At 33.9% G+C, this 25,913-nt stretch overlaps 1 protein-coding gene across 1 annotated transcript in view; it reads right to left on the bottom strand.

Moving 5' to 3' along the window:
- Positions 1-25,913, bottom strand: part of slco1c1 (solute carrier organic anion transporter family, member 1C1) — an 84,244-nt gene that overhangs the window by 12,682 nt on the left and 45,649 nt on the right. Inside the window, exons 8-12 of the mRNA XM_061919216.1 lie at positions 25,739-25,913; positions 18,134-18,298; positions 14,678-14,873; positions 9,170-9,335; positions 5,532-5,704 (exon numbers count right to left, since the gene is read on the bottom strand). The exon at positions 25,739-25,913 is cut by the window's right edge and continues 50 nt beyond it. Of these exons, the coding sequence (XP_061775200.1) occupies positions 5,532-5,704; positions 9,170-9,335; positions 14,678-14,873; positions 18,134-18,298; positions 25,739-25,913 (875 nt within the window). The remainder of the gene's footprint in view (positions 1-5,531; positions 5,705-9,169; positions 9,336-14,677; positions 14,874-18,133; positions 18,299-25,738) is intronic.

Raw genomic sequence — 25,913 nt, 5'->3', positions numbered from 1 at the left:
TTTAAAAATGTCCTTTTTGTTTGCTATCTTCTTTGTTTTCCATGAAAAAATATTTAGAGAATGTTTAAATGTCCTCCAACACGAGGTCGGATTTTTCCTTTATTTTAGCATGTTTACAAAAGGTAAACAAATTGGACCAAGCTATATTTTTAACAAAGACAAATCATTATTTCTTGTAGATTTTCCAGAGCAAAAATTTTTAAAAGAAATTCAAAAGACTTTGAAATAAGATTTTAATTTGATTCTACAGATTTTCTAGATTTGCCAGAATATTTGTATGTTATTTTAATCCTAATAAGTTTGAAGAAATATTTCACAAATATTCTTCGTCGAAAAAACAGAAGCTTAAATGAAGAATTAAATTAAAATGTATTTATTATTCTTTACTATAAAAATAAATAAATTTACTTGAACATCGATTTAATTGTCAGGAAATAAATAAAATTAAAAAATAAGTCTTTAAAATATTTTCTTGGATTTTCACATTCTATTTGAGTTTTGTCTCTTTTAGAATTAAAAATATCGAGCAAAGCAAAACCAGCTTGCTAGTAAATAAATACAATTTAAAAAATAGAGGCAGCTCACTGGTAAGTGCTGCTATTTGAGCTATTTTTAGAACAGGCCAGCGGGCGACTCATCTGGTCCTTACGGGCGAGCTGGTGCCCGCGGGCACCGTGTTGGTGACCCCTGGGTAGAAACATGTCAGGATTAAATATATCATACAATTTATTAATGCTACAGATGTATATTTATAAACAAAACACAAGTCATTGTTTTGCATGACTAATAAGTTGTGGTGCGTTCAGAGTCTCTCACAAAGCGGGACGTGTCTAAACTCCCTGAGGCCAACACGAGGGTGTCACTTTGGACAAACTCTACAAGGCGGGTAAATATAGTTTGTGTGTGTGTGTGTGTGTGTGTGTGTGTGTGTGTGTGTGTGTTGCAACACAACAGTCTGACCTACTTTGTGCAACACAAACTGCATCCACATTTTAATCGACATCATGTGTTTGGAAAAGAGGCTTTTTTCCCCTTTTTTTTTTAAAGGGGGCGCTCTAATCATAAAAGTTGTTTTTTTTATATAAATAACTGCTTTATTTGTGTGTGCATACACAGAAGTCAACACAGCAAATGATAATTGCACTAAATATTTACTTGTGATTATTAACAGTTGTTGTATTTAAATTATTTATTTGTTTTTTCTGTAAGGCCATTTTTATTCTATTTGGCTCCATTTGCTAATTTGTATATTTGAAGTGAAAAATCCTGGTTTGTGATACTTGGTGCTGCTGACTAGGTTTGATAATAATTAACATGCCGTTAGCACGTCAACTTTTAGCATACTTGTGAGAACGTTAGCATGCTAACATTTTATGCTATCTTTTTTATTGTGTGCAAATTGTGTATGTTTGAACTGAAAAATCATGGTTTGTGATACTTGGTGCTGTCAAGTAAGGTAATAGTCAATGTGCGTTAGCATGCAAAAATTTTATTCTAGATTTTATTTTGATCTAATTTTGTTTATGTAAACATAAAAATCATGGTTTGTGATTTTTGGTGCTGTCATGCAAGTAAGGTAATAGTCAACGTGCGTTAGCATGCTAAAATTTTATGCTAAATTATTTTGTGCTAATTTTGTTTATGTAAACTGAAAAATCATGGTTTGTGATTTTCGGTGCTCTCATGCAAGTAAGGTAATAGTCAACGTGCGTTAGCATGCTAAAATGTTATTCTAGATTTTATTTTGATCTAATTTTGTTTATGTAAACAGAAAATTCATGGTTTGTGATTTTCAGTGCTGTCATGCAAGTAAGGTAATAGTCAACGTGCGTTAGCATGCTAAAATTTTATGCTAAATTTTTCTGTGCTAATTTTGTTTATGTAAACTGAAAAATCATGGTTTGTGATTCTCGGTGCTGTCATGCAAGTAAGGTAATAGTCAACATGTGTTAGCATGCCAATATTTTATGCTAGCTTTTTTTTTGTGCTAATTTTGTATGTTTGAAGTGAAAAAATCATGGTTTGTGATACTTGGTGCTGTCAAGTAAGGTAAAAGTCAATGTGCATTAGCATGCCAATATTTTATGCTAGATTTTTTTTTCTGCTAATTTTGTTTATGTAAACTGAAAAATCATGGTTTGTGATTTTCAGTGCTGTCATGCAAGTAAGGTGATAGTCAACGTGCGTTAGCATGCTAAAATGTTATTCTAGATTTTATTTTGATCTAATTTTGTTTATGTAAACTGAAAAATCATGGTTTGTGATTTTCGGCGCTGTCATGCAAGTAAGGTAATAGTCAACGTGCGTTAGTATGCTAAAATTTTATTCTAGATTTTATTTTGATCTAATTTTGTTAATGTAAACTGAAAAATCATGGTTTGTGATTTTCAGTGCTCTCATGCAAGTAAGGTAATAGTCAACGTGCGTTAGCATGCCAATGTTTTATGCTAGCTTTTTTTGGGTAATTTTGTATGAACTGAAAAATCATGGTTTGTGATATTTGGTGCTGTCAAGTAAGGTAATAGTCAATATGCGTTAGCATGCTAAAATTTTATTCTAGATTTTATTTTGATCTAATTTTGTTTATGTAAACAGAAAAATCATGGTTTGTGATTTTTGGTGCTGTCATGCAAGTAAGGTAATAGTCAACATGTGTTAGCATGCCAATATTTCATGCTAGCTTTTTATTGTGTGCAAATTTTGTATGTTTGAACTGAAAAATCATGGTTTGCGATACTTGGTGCTGTCAAGTAAGGTAATAGTCAATGTGCGCTAGCATGTTAAAATGTTATGCTAGATTTTTTTTGTGCTAATTTTTTTTATGTAAACTGAAAAATCATGGTTTGTGATTCTCGGTGCTGTCATGCAAGTAAGGTAATAGTCAACGTGTGTTAGCATGCCAATATTTTATGCTAGCTTTTTTTTTGGTAATTTTGTATGTTTGAAGTGAAAAATCATAGTGATACTTGGTGCTGTCAAGTAAGGTAATAGTCAATGTGCGTTAGCATGCTGAAATTTTATGCTAGATTTTTTTGTGCTAATTTTGTTTATGTAAACTGAAAAATCATGGTTTGTGATTCTCGGTGCTGTCATGCAAGTAAGGTAATAGTCAACGTGTGTTAGCATGCCAATATTTTATGCTAGATTTTTTTTTCTGCTAATTTTGTTTATGTAAACTGAAAAATCATGGTTTGTGATTTTCGGTGCTGTCATGCAAGTAAGGTAATAGTCAACGTGCGTTAGCATGCCAATATTTTATGCTAGATTTTTTTTCTGCTAATTTTGTTTATGTAAACTGAAAAATCATGGTTTGTGATTTTCGGTGCTGTCATGTAAGTAAGGCAACAGTCAACGTGCGTTAGCATGCCAATATTTTATGCTAGATTTTTTTTTTCTGCTAATTTTGTTTATGTAAACTGAAAAATCATGGTTCGTGATTTTCGGTGCTGTCATGCAAGTAAGGTAATAGTCAACGTGCGTTAGCATGCTAAAATTTTATGCTAGATTTTTTTCTGCTAATTTTGTTTATGTAAACTGAAAAATCATGGTTTGTGATTCTCGGTGCTGTCATGCGAGTAAGGTAATAGTCAACGTGTGTTAGCATGCCAATATTTTATGCTAGCTTTTTTTTTTGGTAATTTTGTATGTTTGAAGTGAAAAATCATAGTGATACTTGGTGCTGTCAAGTAAGGTAATAGTCAATGTGGGTTAGCATGCTGAAATTTTATGCTAGATTTTTTTGTGCTAATTTTGTTTATGTAAACTGAAAAATCATGGTTTGTGATTTTCAGTGCTGTCATGCAAGTAAGGTAAAAGTCAAATTGCGTTAGCATGCAAATATTTTATGCTAGCTTTTTTGGGGATAATTTTGAATGTTTGAAGTGAAAAATCATGGTGATACTTGGTGCTGTCAAGCAAGGTAATACTCAATGTACGTTAGCATGCTAAAATTTTATGCTAGATTTTTTTGTGCTAATTTTGTTTATTTAAACTGAAAAATCATGGTTTGTGATTCTCGGTGCTGTCATGCAAGTAAGGTAACAGTCAACGTGCGTTAGCATGCCAATATTTTATGCTAGCTTTTTTTTGGGTAATTTTGTAGGTTTGAAGTGAAAAATCATGGTTTGTGATACTTGGTGCTGTCAAGTAAGGTAAAAGTCAATGTGCGTTAGCATGCTAAAATTTAATGCTAGATTTTTTTTGTGCTAATTTTGTTTATCTAAACTGAAAAATCATGGTTTGTGATTCTCGGTGCTGTCATGCAAGTAAGGTAATAGTCAACGTGCGTTAGCATGCCAATATTTTATGCTAGATTTTTTTTGTGTGCTGATTTCGTTTATGTAAACTGAAAAATCATGGTTTGTGATTTTCGGTGCTGTCATGCAAGTAAGGTAATAGTCAACGTGTGTTAGCATGCCAATATTTTATGCCAGATTTTTTTTTCTGCTAATTTTGTTTATGTAAACTGAAAAGTCATGTTTTGTGATTTTCGGTGCTGTCATGCAAGTAAGGTAATAGTCAACGTGCGTTAGCATCCCAATATTTTATGCTAGCTTTTTTTTGTGTGCAAATGTTTGAACTGAAAAATCATGGTTTGTGATACTTGGTGCTGTCAAGTAAGGTAATAGTCAATGTATGTTAGCATGCTAAAATTTTATGCTAGATTTTTTTTTGTGCTAATTTTGTTTATTTAAATTGGAAAATCATGGTTTGGGATTTCCGGTGCTGTCATGCAAGTAAGGTAATAGTCAACGTGCGTTAACATGCCAATATTTTATGCTAGCTTTTTTTTTTGGTAATTTTGTATGTTTGAAGTGAAAAATCATTGTTAATGATAGTTGGTGCTGGCAAGTAAAGTAAAAGTCAATGTGCGTTAGCATGCTAAAATTTATGTTAGATTTTTTTTTGTGCAAATTTTGTTTATTTAAACTGAAAAATCATGGTTTGTGATTCTCGGTGCTGTCATGCAAGTAAGGTAAAAGTCAAATTGCGTTAGCATGCAAATATTTTATGCTAGCTTTTTTGGGGGTAATTTTGAATGTTTGAAGTGAAAAATCATGGTGATACTTGGTGCTGTCAAGTAAGGTAATAGTCAATGTACGTTAGCATGCTAAAATTTTATGCTAGATTTTTTTGTGCTAATTTTGTTTATTTAAACTGAAAAATCATGGTTTGTGATTCTCGGTGCTGTCATGCAAGTAAGGTAACAGTCAACGTGCGTTAGCATGCCAATATTTTATGCTAGCTTTTTTTTGGGTAATTTTGTAGGTTTGAAGTGAAAAATCATGGTTTGTGATACTTGGTGCTGTCAAGTAAGGTAAAAGTCAATGTGCGTTAGCATGCTAAAATTTTATGCTAGATCTTTTTTGTGCTAAATTTGTTTATTTAATCTGAAAAATCATGGTTTGTGATTCTCGGCGCTGTTATGCAAGTAAGGCAACAGTCAACGTGCGTTAGCATGCCAATATTTTATGCTAGTTTTTTTTTGCTAATTTTGTATGTTTGAAGTGAAAAATCCTGGTTTGTGATACCTGATGAGCAGCATGTAGCCTGGCGTGCCTCCCAGGGAGATGATGAAGGACGTGATGACGGACAGCGCTAAGAAGTACGGGAACATCCTGTCACAGTCCTCCTTGTCGGCGCACTGACCTCTGATGGCCGTGAAGTTGCCAGCCGCGCCGATGCAGCTGCAGTTGGAGAACACCTGGACAACATGTTGGAATCCTTTAAAGCTAACATTTGTGCAAAAATATGCTAACTCTTGCCATGATAAAATACTAACATTTTAATGCTAACCTTTTAGCAAGTCTTAGTCTTATGAACCAAAAAATCATGCCGGTAAATACTTTTCCTATGTTGTCATGCTATTATTAGCATGCTAAAGTTTTATGCTAACATATTTGCTCGTTTTATTCATACAAACCTGAACATTGCTTTCGATACATGACGCTATCTTAGACGTATGCTACATTTTCCAATGCCATCATGCTAACGTTAGCATGCTAATGTTTTAAGCCAGCATTTTAGCTACCGTTTAAACTTTGATACTTGACGCCATCTTAGATGTATGCTACATTTTCCAATGCCATCATGCTAGCGTTAGCATGCTAATGTTTTAAGCCAGTATTTTTTTTTCTATCGTTTAAACTTTAATTAGTGACGCCATCTTTGACGTATGCTACATTTTCCAATGCCATCATGCTAGCGTTAGCATGCTAATGTTTTACGCCAGTATTTTAGCTATCGTTTAAACTTTGATACTTGACGCCATCTTAGACGTATGCTACATTTTCCAATGCCATCGTGCTACCATTAGCATGCTGTTTTAAGCCAGTATTTTAACTATCGTTCAAACTTTAATACTTGACACCATTTTAGAAGTATGCTACATTTTCCAAAGCCATCATGCTAATGTTAGCATGCTAATGTTTTATGCCAGTATTTTAGCTATCGTTTAAACTTTGATACTTGACGCCATCTTAGACATATGCTACATTTTCAAATGCCATCATGCTAGCATTAGCATGCTGTTTTAAGCCAGTATTTTAACTATCGTTCAAACTTTAATACTTGACACCATTTTAGAAGTATGCTACATTTTCCAAAGCCATCATGCTAATGTTAGCATGCTAATGTTTTACGCCAGTATTTTAGCTATCGTTTAAACTTTGATACTTGACGCCATCTTAGACGTATGCTACATATTCTTATGCTAACATGCTAATGTTAGCATGCTAATGTTTTAAGCCATTATTTTAGCTATCTTCAAAACTTTGATACTCGGCGCCATCTTAGACGTATGCTACATTTTCCTATGCCATCGTGCTAAGTATGCTAACTCATCCTCAATTAGCTTGCAATGGTTTTATGTTGGCGTTTTAATGCATCTTATTAATTTTGATTGGATTTTTATACTTGGCGCCATCTTAAAAGTATGCTAACTTTTCCTATGTTATGCCAACATTAACATGCTAAAGTTTTGTGCTAGCATATTTACTCATTTTATTTGTTTAAATGTCGTTTGATACTTGGTACCACCTTAAAAGTACGTAACGTTAGTACACTGATATTTTAAGCTAGTATTTACCCTAAAATAATTAATTTCAACCTCAAGATCATGGCTTTAGATACTTAGCGCCATCTTAGAAGTTCACTACCTTTTCATGCTAACATTAGCATGCTAATATTTTACGCCTGCATTTTAGCTCATTTTATTTGTTTAAACCTAAACATCAATACTTGGCAGCATTTTAAAATTATCTTAAAAGTTCGGTATATTTGCTTACGTCATAACGCTAACGTTAACATGCTAATGTTTTATGCTAGTAGTTGAGCTGGTTTGAATAATTTGAACGTAAAATCATGGCTTTCGATACTTAGCGCTACCTTAGAAGTTCGCTATATTTGCTCACGTCATAACGCTAATGTTAGCATGCTAATATTTTATGCTAGCAATTGAGCTAATTTGATTATTTTGAACCTAAAATCATGGCTTTCGATACTTGGCCCTATATTAAACGTTCACTATGTTTACTTACGTCATAACGCTAACGTTAGTATGCTAATATTTTATGCTACTAGTTGAGCTAATTTGATTAATTTGAATCTAAAATCATGGCTTTCGATACTTAGCGCTATCTCAGAAGTTCGCTATATTTGCTTACGTCATAACGCTAACGATAGCATGCTAATGTTTTATGCTAGTAGTTGAGTTAATTTGAGGAATTTCAACCTAAAATCATGGCTTTTGATACTTGGCGCTATCTTAGACGTTCACTATATTTGCTTACGTCATAATGCTAACGTTAGCATGCTAATGTTTTATGTTAGTAGTTGAGTTAATTTGAACCAAAAATCATGGCTTTCGATACTTAACGCTATCTTAGAAGTTTTCTATATTTGCTTACGTCATAACGCTAATGTTAACAGGCTAATGTTTTATGCTAGCAGTTGAGCTAATTTGATTCATTTGAACCTAAAATCATGGCTTTCGATACTTGGCGCTATATTAGACGTTCACTATGTTTACTTACGTCATAACGCTAACGTTAGTATGCTAATATTTTATGCTACTAGTTGAGCGGATTTGATTAATTTGAACCTAAAATCATGGCTTTCGATACTTAGCGCTATCTCAGAAGTTCGCTATATTTGCTTATGTCATAACGCTAACGATAGCATGCTAATGTTTTATGCTAGTAGTTGAGTTAATTTGAGTAATTTCAACCTAAAATCATGGCTTTCGATACTTAGCGCTATCTTAGAAGTTTGCTATATTTGCTTACGTCATAACGCTAACTTTAGCATGCTAATGTTTTATGCTAGTAGTTGAGTTAATTTGAGTAATTTGAACCTAAAATCATGGCTTTCGATACTTGGCGCTATATTATACGTTCACTATGTTTACTTACGTCATAACGCTAACGTTAGTATGCTAATATTTTATGCTAGTAGTTGAGCTAATTTGATTAACTTGAACCTAAAATCATGGCTTTCGATACTTGTCGCTATCTCAGAAGTTTGCTATAGTTGCTTACGTCATAACGCTAAGGTTAGCACGCTAATGTTTTATGCGAGAATTTGAGTAATTTCAACCTGAAATCATGGCTTTCGATACTTAGAGCTATCTTAGAAGTTCGCTATATTTGCTTACGTCATAACGCTAACTTTAGCATGCTAAAGTTTTATGCTAGTAGTTGAGTAATTTGAACCTAAAATCATGGCTTTCGATACTTGGAGCTAAATTAGACGTTCACTATGTTTACTTACGTCATAACGCTAACGTTAGTATGCTAATATTTTATGCTAGTAGTTGAGCTAATTTGATTAATTTGAACGTAAAATCATGGCTTTCGATACTTAGCACTATCTTAGAAGTTCGCTATATTTGCTTACGTCATAACGCTAACGATAGCATGCTAATGTTTTATGCTAGTAGTTAAGTTTGAGTAATTTGAACCTAAAATCATGGCTTTCGATACTTAACGCTATCTTAGAAGTTTGCTATATTTGCTTACGTCATAACGCTAATGTTAACATGCTAATGTTTTACGCTAGTAGTTGAGCTAATTGGATTAATTTGAACCTAAAATCATGGTTTGTCCCGTGTAATTTTTATACGTACAGTTTTAAGAACTAACGTTATTGGTACGGGTGTCACGTGACTTACGGCGTCCTTGCCCGAGCCCGTCGACTGGCTGCACCCCGCATGGCAGGGAGAGACGTAGGTGACGTCATCGCCGCCGCACACGGGCTCCCAGTTGTTGTCCGCACAAAAACATTTGGCGTTGCAGGCGTTCAACAGCGACTCTTTGTCCTTAGATGTCTCCTCCACGCTGCGAGGAAGACATCGTAAACGTACTCAATACTTTCTGCTGTATTTATCATTCATACAGAAGAACACACCTGCCAATCTTCACAGTTGCAATTGGACCAAAGTCGGCGGGAAAAATAACAGACGACTGTTAGAATATTTCTATCAAAGTTATCACTAAACTGTGTTGCCATGAGTTCCCGGCGAGAAGACAAAAGCTGTCTTTGATCCTACCGAGCAGAAGGCTTGTAAAACTCCACTGTGTAGGATGGGAAGCAACATGGTGTTCTGTGTCTTTGATGTATTGTAAGCAACAGAAAGATATTTTCTTGACCCGAGATCTACAAAGCCCTCCAGGCGACCTCTTCTTTGAACTGTTTTACGACCTTTTCTTTGAACTGTTCTGTAACCAAAGGCAATGGCTGTTTTTGACCCCTGTCCCTTAGAAACAGCTGTTGCCATGTATTAAGGGAAAGTCCAAATAAAAGAGGAGACGTACAATAAATAATCAATAATAAATAAATATTCAAATGTTTATACTTGTTCTTATGCTTTCCGAGCTCACTATGTTCTCTGCTCGCTGTTCATATCCTACCAAGTCAGAACTACATTGTTACAATGAAATATAATGTTTACATTATGAGATAAAATGTTAATTACGAGATAAAATGTTTAAATTATGAGATAAAATGTTTAAATTATGAGATAAAACTTAATTATGAAAAAAATGTCAATGAGATAAAATGTTAATTATGAGATAAAACTTAATTATGAAAAAAATGTTAATGAGATAAAATGTTAATTATGAGATAAAATGTTAATTATGAGATAAAATCCTAATTATGAGATGCAATGTTAATTTTGAGATGAAACGTTTAAATTATGAGATAAAATGTCATAATCATGAAATAAGTTAAAAAATAATAGATAAAATGTTAATTATGAGATCATATGTTAATTATGAGATAACATGTTTAAATTATCAGATAAAATGTTATTTATGAGATAAAATATTAATTACGAGATAAAACGTTTAAATTATGAGATAAAATCTTAATTATGAGATGGAATGTTGATTTTGAGATAAAACGTTTAAATTATGAGATAAAATGTCATTTATGAGATAAAACGCTTCAATTATGAGATAAAATGTCAATCATGAAATAAAGTTAAAAATAATAGATAAAATGTTAATTATGAGATAAAAATTATGAGATCATATGTTAATTATGAGATAAAATGTTTAAATTATCAGATAAAATGTTATGAGATAAAATGTTAATTACGAGATAAAATGTTTAAAATATGAGATAAAACGTTGATTATAAGATAAAATCTTAATTATGAGATGGAATGTTAATTTTGAGATAAAACGTTTAAATGAGATAAAATATTATTTATGAGATAAAACGTTTCAATTATGAGATAAAATGTCATAATCATGAAATAAGTTAAAAATAGATAAAATGTTAATTATGAGATAAAAATTATGAGATCATATGTTTATGAGATACAATGTTTCAATTATGAGATAAAATGTCATAATCATTAAGCAAAAGTTGTACATTTTTAGATAAAATGTTATGAGATAAAAAAAATATAAATCATGAGATAAAATGTTGGATTCATGAGATAAAAAGTGTTGACGACAAAACATTTTATAATCATGAAGCAAAGATGGCAAATTATGAAATAAAATGTTAATTATGAGATAAAATGTTAATTACGAGATAAAATGTTTAAATTATGAGATAAAATGTTAATTATGAGATAAAATCTTAATTATGAGATGGAATGTTGATTTAGAGATAAAACGTTTAAATGAGATAAAATGTTATTTATGAGATAAAACGCTTCAACTATGAGATAAAATGTCATAATCATGAATAAAAGTTAAAAATAATAGATAAAATGTTAATTGTGAGATAAAAATTATGAGATCATATGTTAATTATGAGATAAAATGTTTAAATTATGAGATAAAATGTTTATGAGATACAATGTTTCAATTATGAGATAAAATGTCATAATCATTAAGCAAAAGTTGTACATTATTAAATAAAATGTTATGAGATCAAAAAATATATAAATTATGAGATAAAATGTTAATTGTGAGATAAAAAGTATAAATTATGAGATAAAATGTTGGATTCAAGAGATAAAAGAGTTAACGACAAAAAATGTTATAATCATGAAGCAAAGATGGCAAATTATGAAATAAAATGTTAATGAGATAAAATGTTTAAATTATGAGATAAAATGTTAATTATGAGATAAAATGTTAATTATGAGATAAAATCTTAATTATGAGATGGAATGTTAATTTTGAGATAAAACGTTTAAATTATGAGATAAAATGTTATTTATGAGATAAAACGCTTCAATTATGAGATAAAATGTCATAATCATGAAATAAGTTAAAAATAGATAAAATGTTAATTATGAGATAAAAATTATGAGATCATATGTTAATTATGAGATAAAATGTTTAATTATCAGATAAAATGTTTATGAGATACAATGTTTCAATTATGAGATAAAATGTCATAATCATTAAGCAAAAGTTATACATTATTAGATAAAATGTTATGAGATCAAAAATATATAAATTATGAGATAAAATGTTAATTGTGAGATAAAAAGTTGGATTCATGAGATAAAAAGAGTTAACGACAAAATATGTTATAATCATGAAGCAAAGATGGAATGTTAATTTTGAGATAAAACGTTTAAATTATGAGATAAAATGTTATTTATGAGATAAAACGCTTCAATTATGAGCTAAAATGTCATAATCATGAATTAAAAGTTAAAAATAATAGATAAAATGTTAATTATGAGAAAAAACACTTCAATTATGAGATAAAATGTCATAATGATGAAATAAAAGTTAAAAATAGATAATCTGTTAATTATAAGATAAAAATTATGAGATCATATGTTAATTATGAGATAAAATGTTTAAATTATCAGATAAAATGTTTATAAGATACAATGTTTCAATTATAAGATAAAATGTCATAATCATTAAGCAAAAGTTGTAAATTATTAGATAAAATGTTATGAGATAAAAAAATATAAATTATGAGATAAAATGTTAATTGTGAGATAAAAAGTATAAATTATGAGATAAAATGTTGGATTCATGAGATAAGAAGTGTTAATGAATTTTTTTTTATAATCATGAAGCAAAGATGGCAAATTATGAAATAAAATCTTAATTATGAGATAAAATGTTAATTACGAGATAAAATGTTTAAATTAAGAGATAAAATGTTAATTATAAGATAAAATCTTAATTATGAGATGGAATGTTAATTTTGAAATAAAACGTTTAAATGAGATAAAATGTTATTTATGAGATGAAACGCTTCAATTATGAGATAAAATGTCATAATCATGAAATAAGTTAAAAATAGATAAAATGTTAATTACGAGATAATATTTTTATGATATAAAATGTTTAAATTATTAGATAAAATGTTTATAAGATACAATGTTTCAATTATGAGATAAAATGTCATAATCATTAAGCAAAAGTTGTAAATTATTAGATAAAATGTTATGAGTTAAAAAAATATAAATTATGAAATAAAATGTTAATTGTGAGATAAAAAGTATAAATTATGAGATAAAATGTTGGATTCATGAGATAAAAAGTGTTAACGACAAAACATTTTTATAATCATGAAGCAAAGATGGCAAATTATTAAATAAAATGTTAATTATGCGATAAAATGTTAATTACGAGATAAAATGTTTAAATTAAGAGATAAAATGTTAATTATAAGATAAAATCTTAATTATGAGATGGAATGTTAATTTTGAAATAAAACGTTTAAATGAGATAAAATGTTATTTATGAGATGAAACGCTTCAATTATGAGATACAATGTCATAATCATGAAATAATTTAAAAATAGATAAAATGTTAATTATGAGATAATATTTTTATGAGATAAAATGTTTAAATTATCAGATAAAATGTTTATAAGATACAATGTTTCAATTATGAGATAAAATGTCATAATCATTAAGCAAAAGTTATACATTATTAGATAAAATGTTATGAGATAAAAAAATATAAATTATGAGATAAAATGTTAATTGTGAGATAAAAAGTATAAATTATGAGATAAAATGTTGGATTCATGAGATAAAAAGAGTTAACGACAAAAAATTTTATAATCATGAAGCAAAGATGGAATGTTAATTTTGAGATAAAACGTTTAAATTATGAGATAAAATGTCATAATCATGAAATAAAAGTTAAAAATAATAGATAAAAAGTTAATTATGAGAAAAAACACTTCAATTATGAGATAAAATGTCATAATGATGAAATAAAAGTTAAAAATAGATAATCTGTTAATTATAAGATAAAAATTATGAGATCATATGTTAATTATGAGATAAAATGTTTAAATTATCAGATAAAATGTTTATAAGATACAATGTTTCAATTATGAAATAAAATGTCATAATCATTAAGCAAAAGTTATAAAATTAGATAAAATGTTATGAGATAAAAAATATATATAAATTATGAGATAAAATGTTAATTGTGAGATAAAAAGTATAAAATATAAGATAAAATGTTGGATTCATGAGATAAAAAGTGTTAACGACAAAACATTTTATAATCATGAAAAAAAAATGTTTAAATTAAGAAATAAAATGTTAATTATGGGATAAAATCTTAATTATGAGATGGAATGTTAATTTTGAGATAAAACGTTTACATTATGAGATAAAATGTCATAATCATGAAATAAGTTAAAAATAGATAAAATGTTAATTATAAATAATATTTTTATGAGATAAAATGTTTAAATTATGAGATAAAATGTTTATGAGATACAATGTTTCAATTATGAGATAAAATGTCATAATCATTAAGCAAAAGTTGTAAATTTTTAGATAAAATGTTATGAGATAAAAAAAAAATATAAATTATGAGATAAAATGTTAATTGCGAGATAAAAAGTATAAATTATAAGATAAAATGTTGGATTCATGAGATAAAAAGTGTTAACGACAAAACATTTTATAATCATGAAGGAAAGATGGCAAATTATGAAATAAAATGTTAATGAGATAAAAAGTATAAATTATGAGAAACAATGTTAATTAGGAGATTAAATTGTAAATAAGATAAAATGTCAAACATTTGAAAAAGTCTTAGAATTATGAGACTCCAAAATTAGTATCGGGACATCTCTGAATAAAAAAGACACAATAATAAAAGTAGGTGATATCGTATGGGATCAGTATCGGTCAATACTGAAAGCTCAAAGATTGGTATCATATCGGACGTGTCGTATCGGGACATAATTAACATCATGACCATTTTTTGAAGCCCACCTGCTGTATGGGAGCGTCACGCCGGCCATCTTGGCGTTCTCGCAGCTCATGGCGAAGAAGAACAAGGACAGGATGTAACCAATCAGAGACGTGACGAAGGCAAACTTGGCCGCTCCCATGATGTTCAGCTTCATCTTCTTCATCAGGAGGCCGCCGGAGAAGATCCCGAAAGCGACGGCCGGAATGTTGATCACGCCTGAGGTGTGAGAGGACAAAAGGCAGGGGGGGGGGGGGGGGGGGGTGTTCATGGCAGAGCACCACCATGCATCCCACCGGGCATTTCCCGGTTCCCTCAAACACAGGGGTGCCCATCACGTCGATCGCGAGCTACCAGTCGACCGCGGGGGGTGTGTCAGTCGATCTCCAGCCAGGCTTTTAAAAAAAATAGACCTAAAAATGAGTGATCATCAATCTTCACCAAGACGTCACTTAAATGACATTCACGGTACCGGAGGGTCTTGTGAGATGACGCTGGCTGCTGCAAGATCATTATTATGAAAATATGACCGAGAGGAAGGCGAGAAACACTTTTTATTTCAACAGACTCACTTCCGTCAAAACTCTAAAGGCCGACTGCACATTTCCTATCTTCACAATAAAAGCCCTGCTTCATGCTGCCTGCGCTAACTAAATACAGAGTCTCGGAAAACTGGCGTGCACAAGCGATCCCTCAGAAAGCTGGCGTGCACATCACTTGTGCACGCCAGCTTTCCGAGACTCTTATTTTGTTAGCGCAGGCAGCATGAAGCAGGGCTTTTATTGTGAAGATAGGAAACGTGCAGTCGGCCTTTAGAGTTTTGACGGAAGGGAAACGTTTAAATTATGAGATAAAATGTCATAATCATGAAATAAGTTAAAAATGGATAAAATGTTAATTGTGAGATAAAAATTATGAGATCATATGTTAATTATGAGATAAAATGTTTAAATTATCAGATAAAATGTTTATAAGATACAATGTTTCAATTATGAGATAAAATGTCATAATCATTAAGCAAAAGTTGTAAATTTTTAGATAAAATGTTATGAGATAAAAAAATATAAATTATGAGATAAAATGTTAATTGTGAGATAAAAAGCTGGCGTGCACATCACTTGTGCACGCCAGCTTTCCGAGACTCTTATTTTGTTAGCGCAGGCAGCATGAAGCAGGGCTTTTATTGTGAAGATAGGAAACGTGCAGGCGGCCTTTAGAGTTTTGACGGAAGGGAAACGTTTAAATTATGAGATAAAATGTCATAATCATGAAATAAGTTAAAAATGGATAAAATGTTAATTGTGAGGTAAAAATTATGAGATCATATGTTAATTATGAGATAAAATGTTTAAATTATCAGATAAAATGTTTATAAGATACAATGTTTCAATTATAACATAAAATGTCATAATCATTAAGCAAAAGTTATAAATTATTAGATAAAATGTTATGTGATAAAAAAATATAAATTATGAGATAAAATGTTGGATTCATGAGATAAAAAGTGTTAACGACAAAAAATGTTATAATCATGAAGCAAAGATGGCAAATTATGAAATAAAATGTCAGTTACGAGATAAAATGTTTAAATTATGAGATAAAATCTTAATTTTGAGATAAAACGTTTAAATGAGATAAAATGTTATTTATGAGATAAAACGCTTCAATTATGAGATAAAATGTCATAATCATGAAATAAAAGTTAAAAATAATAGATAAGATGTTAATTATGAGATAAAAATTATGAGATCATATGTTAATTATGAGATAAAATGTTTAAATTATCAGATAAAATGTTTATGAGATACAATGTTTCAATTATGAGATAAAATGTCATAATCATTAAGCAAAAGTTGTAAATTTTTAGATAAAATGTTATGAGATAAAAAAATATAAATTATGAGATAAAATGTTAATTGTGAGATAAAAAGCTGGCGTGCACATCACTTGTGCACGCCAGCTTTCCCAGACTCTTATTTTGTAAGCGCAGGCAGCATGAAGCAGGGCTTTTATTGTGAAGATAGGAAACGTGCAGTCGGCCTTTAGAGTTTTGACGGAAGGGAAACGTTTAAATTATGAGATAAAATGTCATGATCATGAAATAAGTTAAAAATGGATAAAATGTTAATTGTGAGATAAAAATTATGAGATCATATGTTAATTATGAGATAAAATGTTTAAATTCTCAGATAAAATGTTTATAAGATACAATGTTTCAATTATAACATAAAATGTCATAATCATTAAGCAAAAGTTATAAATTATTAGATAAAATGTTATGAGATAAAAAAATATAAATTATGAGATAAGATTTTACTTGTGAGATAAAAAGTATAAATTATGAGATAAAATGTTGGATTCATGAGATAAAAAGTGTTGACGACAAAAAATGTTATAATCATGAAGCAAAGATGGCAAATTATGAAATAAAATGTTAATTACGAGATAAAATGTTTAAATTATGAGATAAAATCTTAATTTTGAGATAAAACGTTTAAATGAGATAAGATGTTATTTATGAGATAAAACGCTTCAATTACGAGATAAAATGTCATAATCATGAAATAAAAGCTAAAAATAATAGATAAGATGTTAATTATGAGATAGAAATAATGAGATCATATGTTAATTATGAGATAAAATGTTTAAATTATCAGATAAAATGTTTATGAGATACAATGTTTCAATTATGAGATAAAATGTCATAATCATTAAGCAAAAGTTGTAAATTTTTAGATAAAATGTTATGAGATAAAAAAATATAAATTATGAGATAAAATGTTAATTGTGAGATAAAAAGCTGGCGTGCACATCACTTGTGCACGCCAGCTTTCCCAGACTCTTATTTTGTTAGCGCAGGCAGCATGAAGCAGGGCTTTTATTGTGAAGATAGGAAACGTGCAGTCGGCCTTTAGAGTTTTGACGGAAGGGACGGCGCGAAAGTCTGTTGAAATAAAAAGTGTTTCTCGCCTTCCTCTCTGTCATTTTTTCATAATAATGAACTGGCGTCATCTCACAAGACCCTCGGGTGCCGTGAATGTCAATCAAGCAAGCTACGGAATTTGCCGCCGATGTTTTTCTTGTAAAGTGTATGGAAGCTGGATGAATTAGATGCCAAAAACCAACCACTTTCATGTGGTATTGTACAGAAAGGACAACTTTTTTTCCTCCTCCATTTGAAAATGTGGGTGTTATCATCATTACTGTCTGATTCCAATCAATGCGAGTCATCAGAATCAGGTAATACACCAACTTATATTCTTGTCTTTGTGAAAGAAAGACATCTATATGTGTTACACATGCTTGTATTATCATTAAACACATTTAACTTGTTTACAAAAATGTCTCTTTCATAAATAAATAAATATAAATGATAAATATATAAATGAGGTAGATCCCCTCGAGTTGGTCAATTGAAAAGTAGCTGGCCTGCAGAAAAAGTGTGGGCACCCCTGGTCTAACACATCTACGGTTCACACCCATGAGAAAGTTGGCCTTGGACGCAGACTGCCGGAAGTGCTGCTCGATGTACTTCGGCTTGTAGGTCACCATGCCGATGAGGGAGTTGAGCTGGATGATGGTCACGCACAAGTAGATCAGGTACACGGGATGGCCCAGCAGAGTCCGCACCGTCGGAACAAAGTCTGCAAAGTCCAATCCGTCCCACAGTTAGTCACTCCTGCAAAGTGTATGTGGACTTTTTCCCCTACATCAATAATATGGGAGTTTTGTTTGCAAACTGACCGATACGCAACAATATTACATGAATCTTACCAGAACTTTTCTTCAGAAAGTAGTCAATATTATGATAGTGATAGTGATCAATCAATCAATCAATCAATGTTTATTTATGTAGCCCCAAATTACAAATGTCTCAAAGGACTGCACAAATCATTACGACTACAACATCCTCGGAAGAACCCACAAAAGGGCAAGGAAAACTCACACCCAGTGGGCAGGGAGAATTCACACCCAGTGGGACGCCAGTGACAATGCTGACGATGAGAAACCTTGGAGAGGACCTCAGATGTGGGCAACCCCCCCCCCTCTAGGGGACCGAAAGCAATGGATGTCGAGCGGGTCTAACATGATACTGTGAAAGTTCAATCCATAGTGGCTCCAACACAGCCGCGAGTGTTCAGTTCAAAGCGGATCCAAGACAGCAGCGAGAGTCCCGTCCACAGGAAACCATCTCAAGCGGATCAGCAGCGTAGAGATGTCCCCAACCGATACAGGCGAGCGGTCCATCCTGGGTCCCGACGAGCGGTCCATGCTGGGTCTCGACTCTGGACAGCCAGTACTTCATCCATGGTCATCGGACCGGACCCCCTCCACAAGGGAGGGGGGGACATAGGAGAAAGAAAAGAAGCGGCAGATCAACTGGTCTAAAAAGGAGGTCTATTTAAAGGCTAGAGTATACAGATGAGTTTTAAGGTGAGTTTTTAGTGATGAGTGACACAGTCTGCCTACTTGAGAGTGCCAAAATACACCTGATTTGATTTACAACTATCCGGCGTAGCCTCCAGTTGTAAATCAAATCAGGTGTATTTTGGCACTCTCAAGTAGGAGAGGAGGCTACGGCGGATAGTCGAACCTCGGATTCAGGAGGAACAGTGTGGTTTTCGTCCTGGTCGTGGATCTGTGGACCAGCTCTATACTCTCGGCAGGGTTCTTGAGGGTGCATGGGAGTTTGCCCAACCAGTCTACATGTGCTTTGTGGACTTGGAGAAGGCATTCGACCGTGTCCCTCGGGAAGTCCTGTGGGGAGTGTTCAGAGAGTATGGGGTATCGGACTGTCTTATTGTGGCGGTCCGCTCCCTGTATGATCAGTGCCAGAGCTTGGTCCGCATAAGTCGAACACATTTCCAGTGAGGGTTGGACTCCGCCAAGGCTGTCCTTTGTCACCGATTCTGTTCATAACTTTTATGGACAGAATTTCTAGGCGCAGTCAAGGCGTTGAGGGGTTCCGGTTTGGTGACCGCAGGATTAGGTCTCTGCTTTTTGCAGATGATGTGGTCCTGATGGCTTCATCTGACCGGGATCTTCAGCTCTCGCTGGATCGGTTCGCAGCCGAGTGTGAAGCGACCGGAATGAGAATCAGCACCTCCAAGTCCGAGTCCATGGTTCTCGCCCGGAAAAGGGTGGAGTGCCATCTCCGGGTTGGGGAGGAGACCCTGCCCCAAGTGGAGGAGTTCAAGTACCTAGGAGTCTTGTTCACGAGTGAGGGAAGAGTGGATCGTGAGATCGACAGGCGGATCGGTGCGGCGTCTTCAGTAATGCGGACGTTGTACCGATCCGTTGTGGTGAAGAAGGAGCTGAGCCGGCAGGCAAAGCTCTCAATTTACCGGTCGATCTACGTTCCCATCCTCACCTATGGTCATGAGCTTTGGGTCATGACTGAAAGGATAAGATCACGGGTACAAGCGGCCCAAATGAGTTTCCAGGTCTCTCCCTTAGAGATAGGGTGAGAAGCTCTGCCATCCGGGAGGAACTCAAAGTAAAGCCGCTGCTCCTCCACATCGAGAGGAGCCAGATGAGGTGGTTCGGGCATCTGGTCAGGATGCCACCCGAACGCCTCCCTAGGGAGGTGTTTAGGGCACGTCCAACCGGTAGGAGGCCACGGGGAAGACCCAGGACACGTTGGGAAGACTATGTCTCCCGGCTGGCCTGGGAACGCCTCGGGATCCCCCGGGAAGAGCTAGACGAAGTGGCTGGGGAGAGGGAAGTCTGGGCTTCCCTGCTTAGGCTGTTGCCCCCGCGACCCGACCTCGGATAAGCGGAAGATGATGGATGGATGGATGATTTACAACTGTCATGACTTGGCTTGGACATGGATGGTGTGTGTGCTCCTTCGACGCGGCGGGATTACAGGACAAGCCAGGCGTGAATTCAGGTAGATAGTTTTAATTAAAATTCGCTCCATTCTGTCCACTAAAGACGCTGAGATCATTATCCATGCGTTTGTTACGTCTCGCCTCGACTACTGTAACGTATTATTTTCGGGTCTCCCCATGTCTAGCATTAAAAGATTACAGTTGGTACAAAATGCGGCTGCTAGACTTTTGACAAGAACAAGAAAGTTTGATCACATTACGCCTGTACTGGCTTCCTGTGCACTTAAGATGTGACTTTAAGGTTTTACTACTTATGTATAAAATACTACACGGTCTATCTTGCCGATTGTATTGTACCATATGTCCCGGCAAGAAATCTGCGTTCAAAGGACTCCGGCTTATTAGTGATTCCCAAAGCCCAAAAAAAGTCTGCGGGCTATAGAGCGTTTTCATTTCGGGCTCCAGTACTCTGGAATGCCCTCCCGGTAACAGTTCGAGATGCCACCTCAGTAGAAGCATTTAAGTCTCACCTTAAAACTCATTTGTATACTCTAGCCTTTAAATAGACTCCCTTTTTCGACCAGTTGATCTGCCGTTTCCTTTCTTTTTCTCCTATGTCCCACTCTCCCTTGTGGAGGGGGTCCGGTCCGATACGGTGGCCATGTACTGCTCGCCTGTGTATCGGCTTGGGGACATCTCTGCGCTGCTGATCCGCCTCCGCTTGGGATGGTTTCCTGCTGGCTCCGCTGTGAACGGGACTCTCGCTGCTGTGTTGGATCCGCTTTGGACTGGACTCTCGCGACTGTGTTGGATCCATTATGGATTGAACTTTCACAGTATCATGTTAGACCCGCTCGACATCCATTGCTTTCCTCCTCTCCAAGGTTCTCATAGTCATTATTGTCACCGACGTCCCACTGGGTGTGAGTTTTCCTTGCCCTTATGTGGGCCTACCGAGGATGTCGTAGTGGTTTGTGCAGCCCTTTGAGACACTAGTGATTTAGGGCTATATAAGTAAACATTGATTGATTGATTGATTATTATTACTCAAAATACAAAAAAAGGCAACCAAGGACGCGCTCTGTGGCGGATAAAAATCTATACTATACTTAAAACAAAAACAGCACAATGGCAATACTATCTACAAACAAACAACAGATACTATCAAAGACATAAATACAAACAAAACCTTACTTGGCGTGGATGAATCAAAAAGCATGGCATGAGGTATGTAAGGCAATGAAAGTTAGAACAGTGGGTATTGAAAGTTGGATGTTCCCAGACTGATGGACAGAAAGAAATTGACTTAAATAGTGACTGTGAATAATTAGGAACAGGTGCGTGACTTGGAGACCAGGTGGCAACTAATGGGTTACTATGGAAAAACAAAACCAGGAAGTGTAAAACGGGAAACAAGAGTCCAAAGACAAAAACATAACATGACAAAACAAGATCCATAGGTGTGACAACAACTGTTTTTTAGGGACCGAATGTCCCTTTAGGACAGGGGACCCTATTGTCTTTCTAAGGTTTTATTATTATTATCCAGCCGCCTCTTTGATCTGTAATTTGACCCCCTTAACATGCTTCAAAACTCACCAAATTTCACACACACACACACATCAGGACTGGCGAAAATTGCCATCTCAAAAAAAAAAAAAACCCTAAACTGAAAATTGCGCTCTGGTGCCCCTTAGGAAAAAAAAGACAAAACTGCTTGTAACTTCCGTTAGGAATGTCGTAGAGACATGAAACAAAAACCTCTATGTAGGTCTGACTTAGACCTACATTTCATACACTTACATCCTTCAGCAAAAATCAACAGGAAGTTGGCAAAAACCCCTTCAAAACAAAGGTTTCCTAAAAAATATCATTTTTGCCTCTTTGAGCTGTAATTTGACCCCCTTAAAGTACTTCAAAACTCAAACTGGACACACACATCAGGACTGGTGCAAATTGCGATATAATGAAAAAAAGCAAACCCCAAAACTCAAAATTGCGCTCTAGCGCCCCCTAGGAATAAAACACTGACAAAATTGCTCTTGGTAAGAAAACACAGACAAAACTGCATGTAACTTTCGATAGGAATGTCGTAGAGACATGAAACAAAAACCTCTATGTAGGTCTGACTTAGACCTACATTTCATACACTTACACCCTTCAGCAAAAATCAACAGTAAGTTGGCAAAAACTCCTTCAAAACAAAGGTTTCCTAAAAAATATCATTTTTGCCTCTTTGAGCTGTAATTTGACCCCCTTAAAATGCTTCAAAATTCACCAAACTCGACACACACATCAGGACTGGTAAAAATTGCGATCTAATGAAAACAAGCAAACCCCAAAACTCAAAATTGCGCTGTAGCCCCCCCTAGGAATAAAACACTGACAAAATTGCTCTTGGTAAGAAAACACAGACAAAACTGCTTGTAACTTTCGGTAGGAATGTCGTAGAGACATGAAACAAAAACCTCTATGTAGGTCTCGCTTAGACCTATATTTCATTAATTGACACCCTTCAGCAAAAATCAACAGGAAGTTGGCAATTATCCCTTCAAAACAAAAGCTTTGTTAAAACCTGTCACCTTTTTTCAAACATTATCTCCTCTGAGCGCGTTTGTTGTGTTGGCTTCAAACTCGCACAGGAAAGAGATTAACGCTTCTGATTAAAAGATGCGCAAAAAGTTTTTCTAACTGCTCCGGTTTTTATTTTATGAGCCTTCAAAGAGCCGCTGCCGTCTCAAGATGGCCGCTTAAAATCAGGAAGCACCAGCGTGACCACACAATGCAGAGAAGGTAGGTAAAGTGCAGGTAAAGATATGTTGACTGGGTGAAAGGAGGCACTAGTTTGACACCAGGATACAGAAAAGGTAGGTAATGTGCAGGTAAAAATATGTTGTTTGGGTGATGGCAGGAAGCACCAACATGTATGGGTGACAGAAAAAAGCACCAGTGTGACCCCAGGATGCAGGGAAGGTAGGTAATGTGCAGGTAAAGATATGTTGAATGGGTAAAGGCAGGAAACACCAGCAAAAGTCGGTTCCCGTCCATCGGCGCTTGCAGCTTTAATTTGGTTTTGTTTTTTTACTTTTTAGTGAATTATGATCAATTCTTTATCCAAACGGGAAGATATAAACATCCCATCAGTCGGCATGCCAGTGAGAGCAGACATTGTACAGTAAGTGATGGTGTTATTATGTTCATAGTTTGTATATCTTGTTTAGCCCTTAGCAATACTGCTACATGATGCTTAGTGTTAAGCACACAGCTTGTAAAACTTGTAGATCATCCTCCTTACATTCAGGCTCAAAAATATCAGCTTCTGGATCATAATTTGTCCCAAAGTAATCTTTGTTGTCGCTTATGAAGTCTGTCATGATTAGCAGGGAAAAGCGAACGTATGGGAAATTATTACGCTGAAAATATGTAAAAATTACATGTTATTCTGAATGTTACTATATTACATATATACTTACAGCATGAATATAAAATGACGGTGGAGGTTTTTGATGTTTTTTAGAACGCTTTGTGTGCGGAAAAGAGCAACTATCATTTGCTCCATTGTTAGCTGACTTTTACTAACTTTTTTTTTTTTTTTTTACATATACATGTTAATAATGTTACTACATTACATGTATACTTACAGCATGAATTTAAAACGACGGAGGTTTTTGAGGTTTTTTAGAGCGCTCTGTAGGTGGAATAGACCGACTATCATTGGCTCTATTGTTAGCTCACTTTTACTAACCTTTTTTTTTATATTTTGCATGTTATGAATGTTATTACATTACATGTTTCCTTACAGCATGAATATAACATGATGGAAGTTTTTGATGTTTTGTAGAGCGCTTTGTAGGCAGAATAAAGCGACTATTATTGGCTCCATTGTTAGCTGACTTTTACTAACCTTTTTTTTTTTACATATACATGTTAATAATGTTACTACATTACATATATACTTACAGCATGAATTTTAGACGACGATGGAGGTTTTTGATGTTTTTTAGAGCGCTCTGTAGGTGGAATAGAGCGACTATCATTGGCTCCATTGTTAGCTGACTTTTACTAACCTTTTTTTTATATTTTGCATGTTATGAATGTTATTACATTACATGTATACTTACAGCATGAATCTAAAATGATGATGGAAGTTTTTGATGTTTTATAGAGCGCTTTGTAGGCGGAATAGAGCGACTATCATTGGCTCCATTGTTAGCTGACTTTTACTAACCTTTTTTTTTTACATATACATGTTAATAATGTTACTACATTACATATATATTTACAGCATGAATTTAAAATGACGATGGAGGTTTTTGATGTTTTTTAGAGCGCTCTGTAGGTTAGGTGGAATAGAGCGACTATCATTGGCTCTATTGTTAGCTCACTTTTATTAACCTTTTCTTTTTATATTGCATGTTATGAATGTTATTACATTACATGTATACTTACAGCATGAATATAAAATGATGATGGAAGTTTTTGATGTTTTATAGAGCGCTTTGTAGGCGGAATAGAGCGACTATCATTGGCTCCATTGTTAGCTGACTTTTACTAACCTTTTTTTTTTACATATACATGTTAATAATGTTACTACATTACATATATATTTACAGCATGAATTTAAAACGACGATGGAGGTTTTTGATGTTTTTTATCATTGGCTCTATTGTTAGCTCACTTTTATTAACCTTTTTTTTAATATTGCATGTTATGAATGTTATTACATTACATGTATATTTACAGCCTGAATATGAAATGATGATGGAAGTTTTTGATGTTTTATAGAGCGCTTTGTAGGCGGAATAGAGCGACTATCATTGGCTCCATTGTTAGCTGACTTTTACTAACCATTTTTTTACGAGTTAAAATGCACAAAAAAAGAAGAAACATGTGTTTTGGTCTTACATAAGGGTGGAAATGATCGGAAAAAAAAATCCTCAAAAATTGCATTTCTCCTTTAAATTTGTATTAGGTTGCTTCGATGGATCATTCAATGAGTTTAACTAAAAGAAATGGAGAAAATCCCGCATGGTGAGACTGGGACACAAACTGTAATATTAGTGGTTTCCAAAAGAAGTAAAAAACAAACTGTAAGAGGCCGTTTTAAACAGGTGGCCCCTAAAACTGTATGTCCTTTGGTTCATAGAAAAATACTTTCTTTGTTAACAAATGACATTTTGAAGTAACGAACATGTATTCTGTTATTGTTGTGAATATGCCAGCGTCAAGCACATGTTTATTCCAGCTTACCTTTTGCCATCTCTATGAAACTCATGCGCTCCTCGGCAGGATACTTGTGGTTGGCGGCGCAGTCTTTCATTAGACCGCTTTGCTCAGGCTTGTCTGGGCCGTGCAAAGAGCGTGGTAGGAACCAGAAGGGGATGGCAGAGAGTAAGGTGATGATGCCTGCTATCAAGTAGCCCAA

This window comes from Nerophis ophidion, linkage group LG13 (assembly GCF_033978795.1).
Source record: "Nerophis ophidion isolate RoL-2023_Sa linkage group LG13, RoL_Noph_v1.0, whole genome shotgun sequence".
NCBI lineage: Eukaryota > Metazoa > Chordata > Actinopteri > Syngnathiformes > Syngnathidae > Nerophis > Nerophis ophidion.
This window is presented reverse-complemented; position numbering and strand designations above follow the sequence as displayed.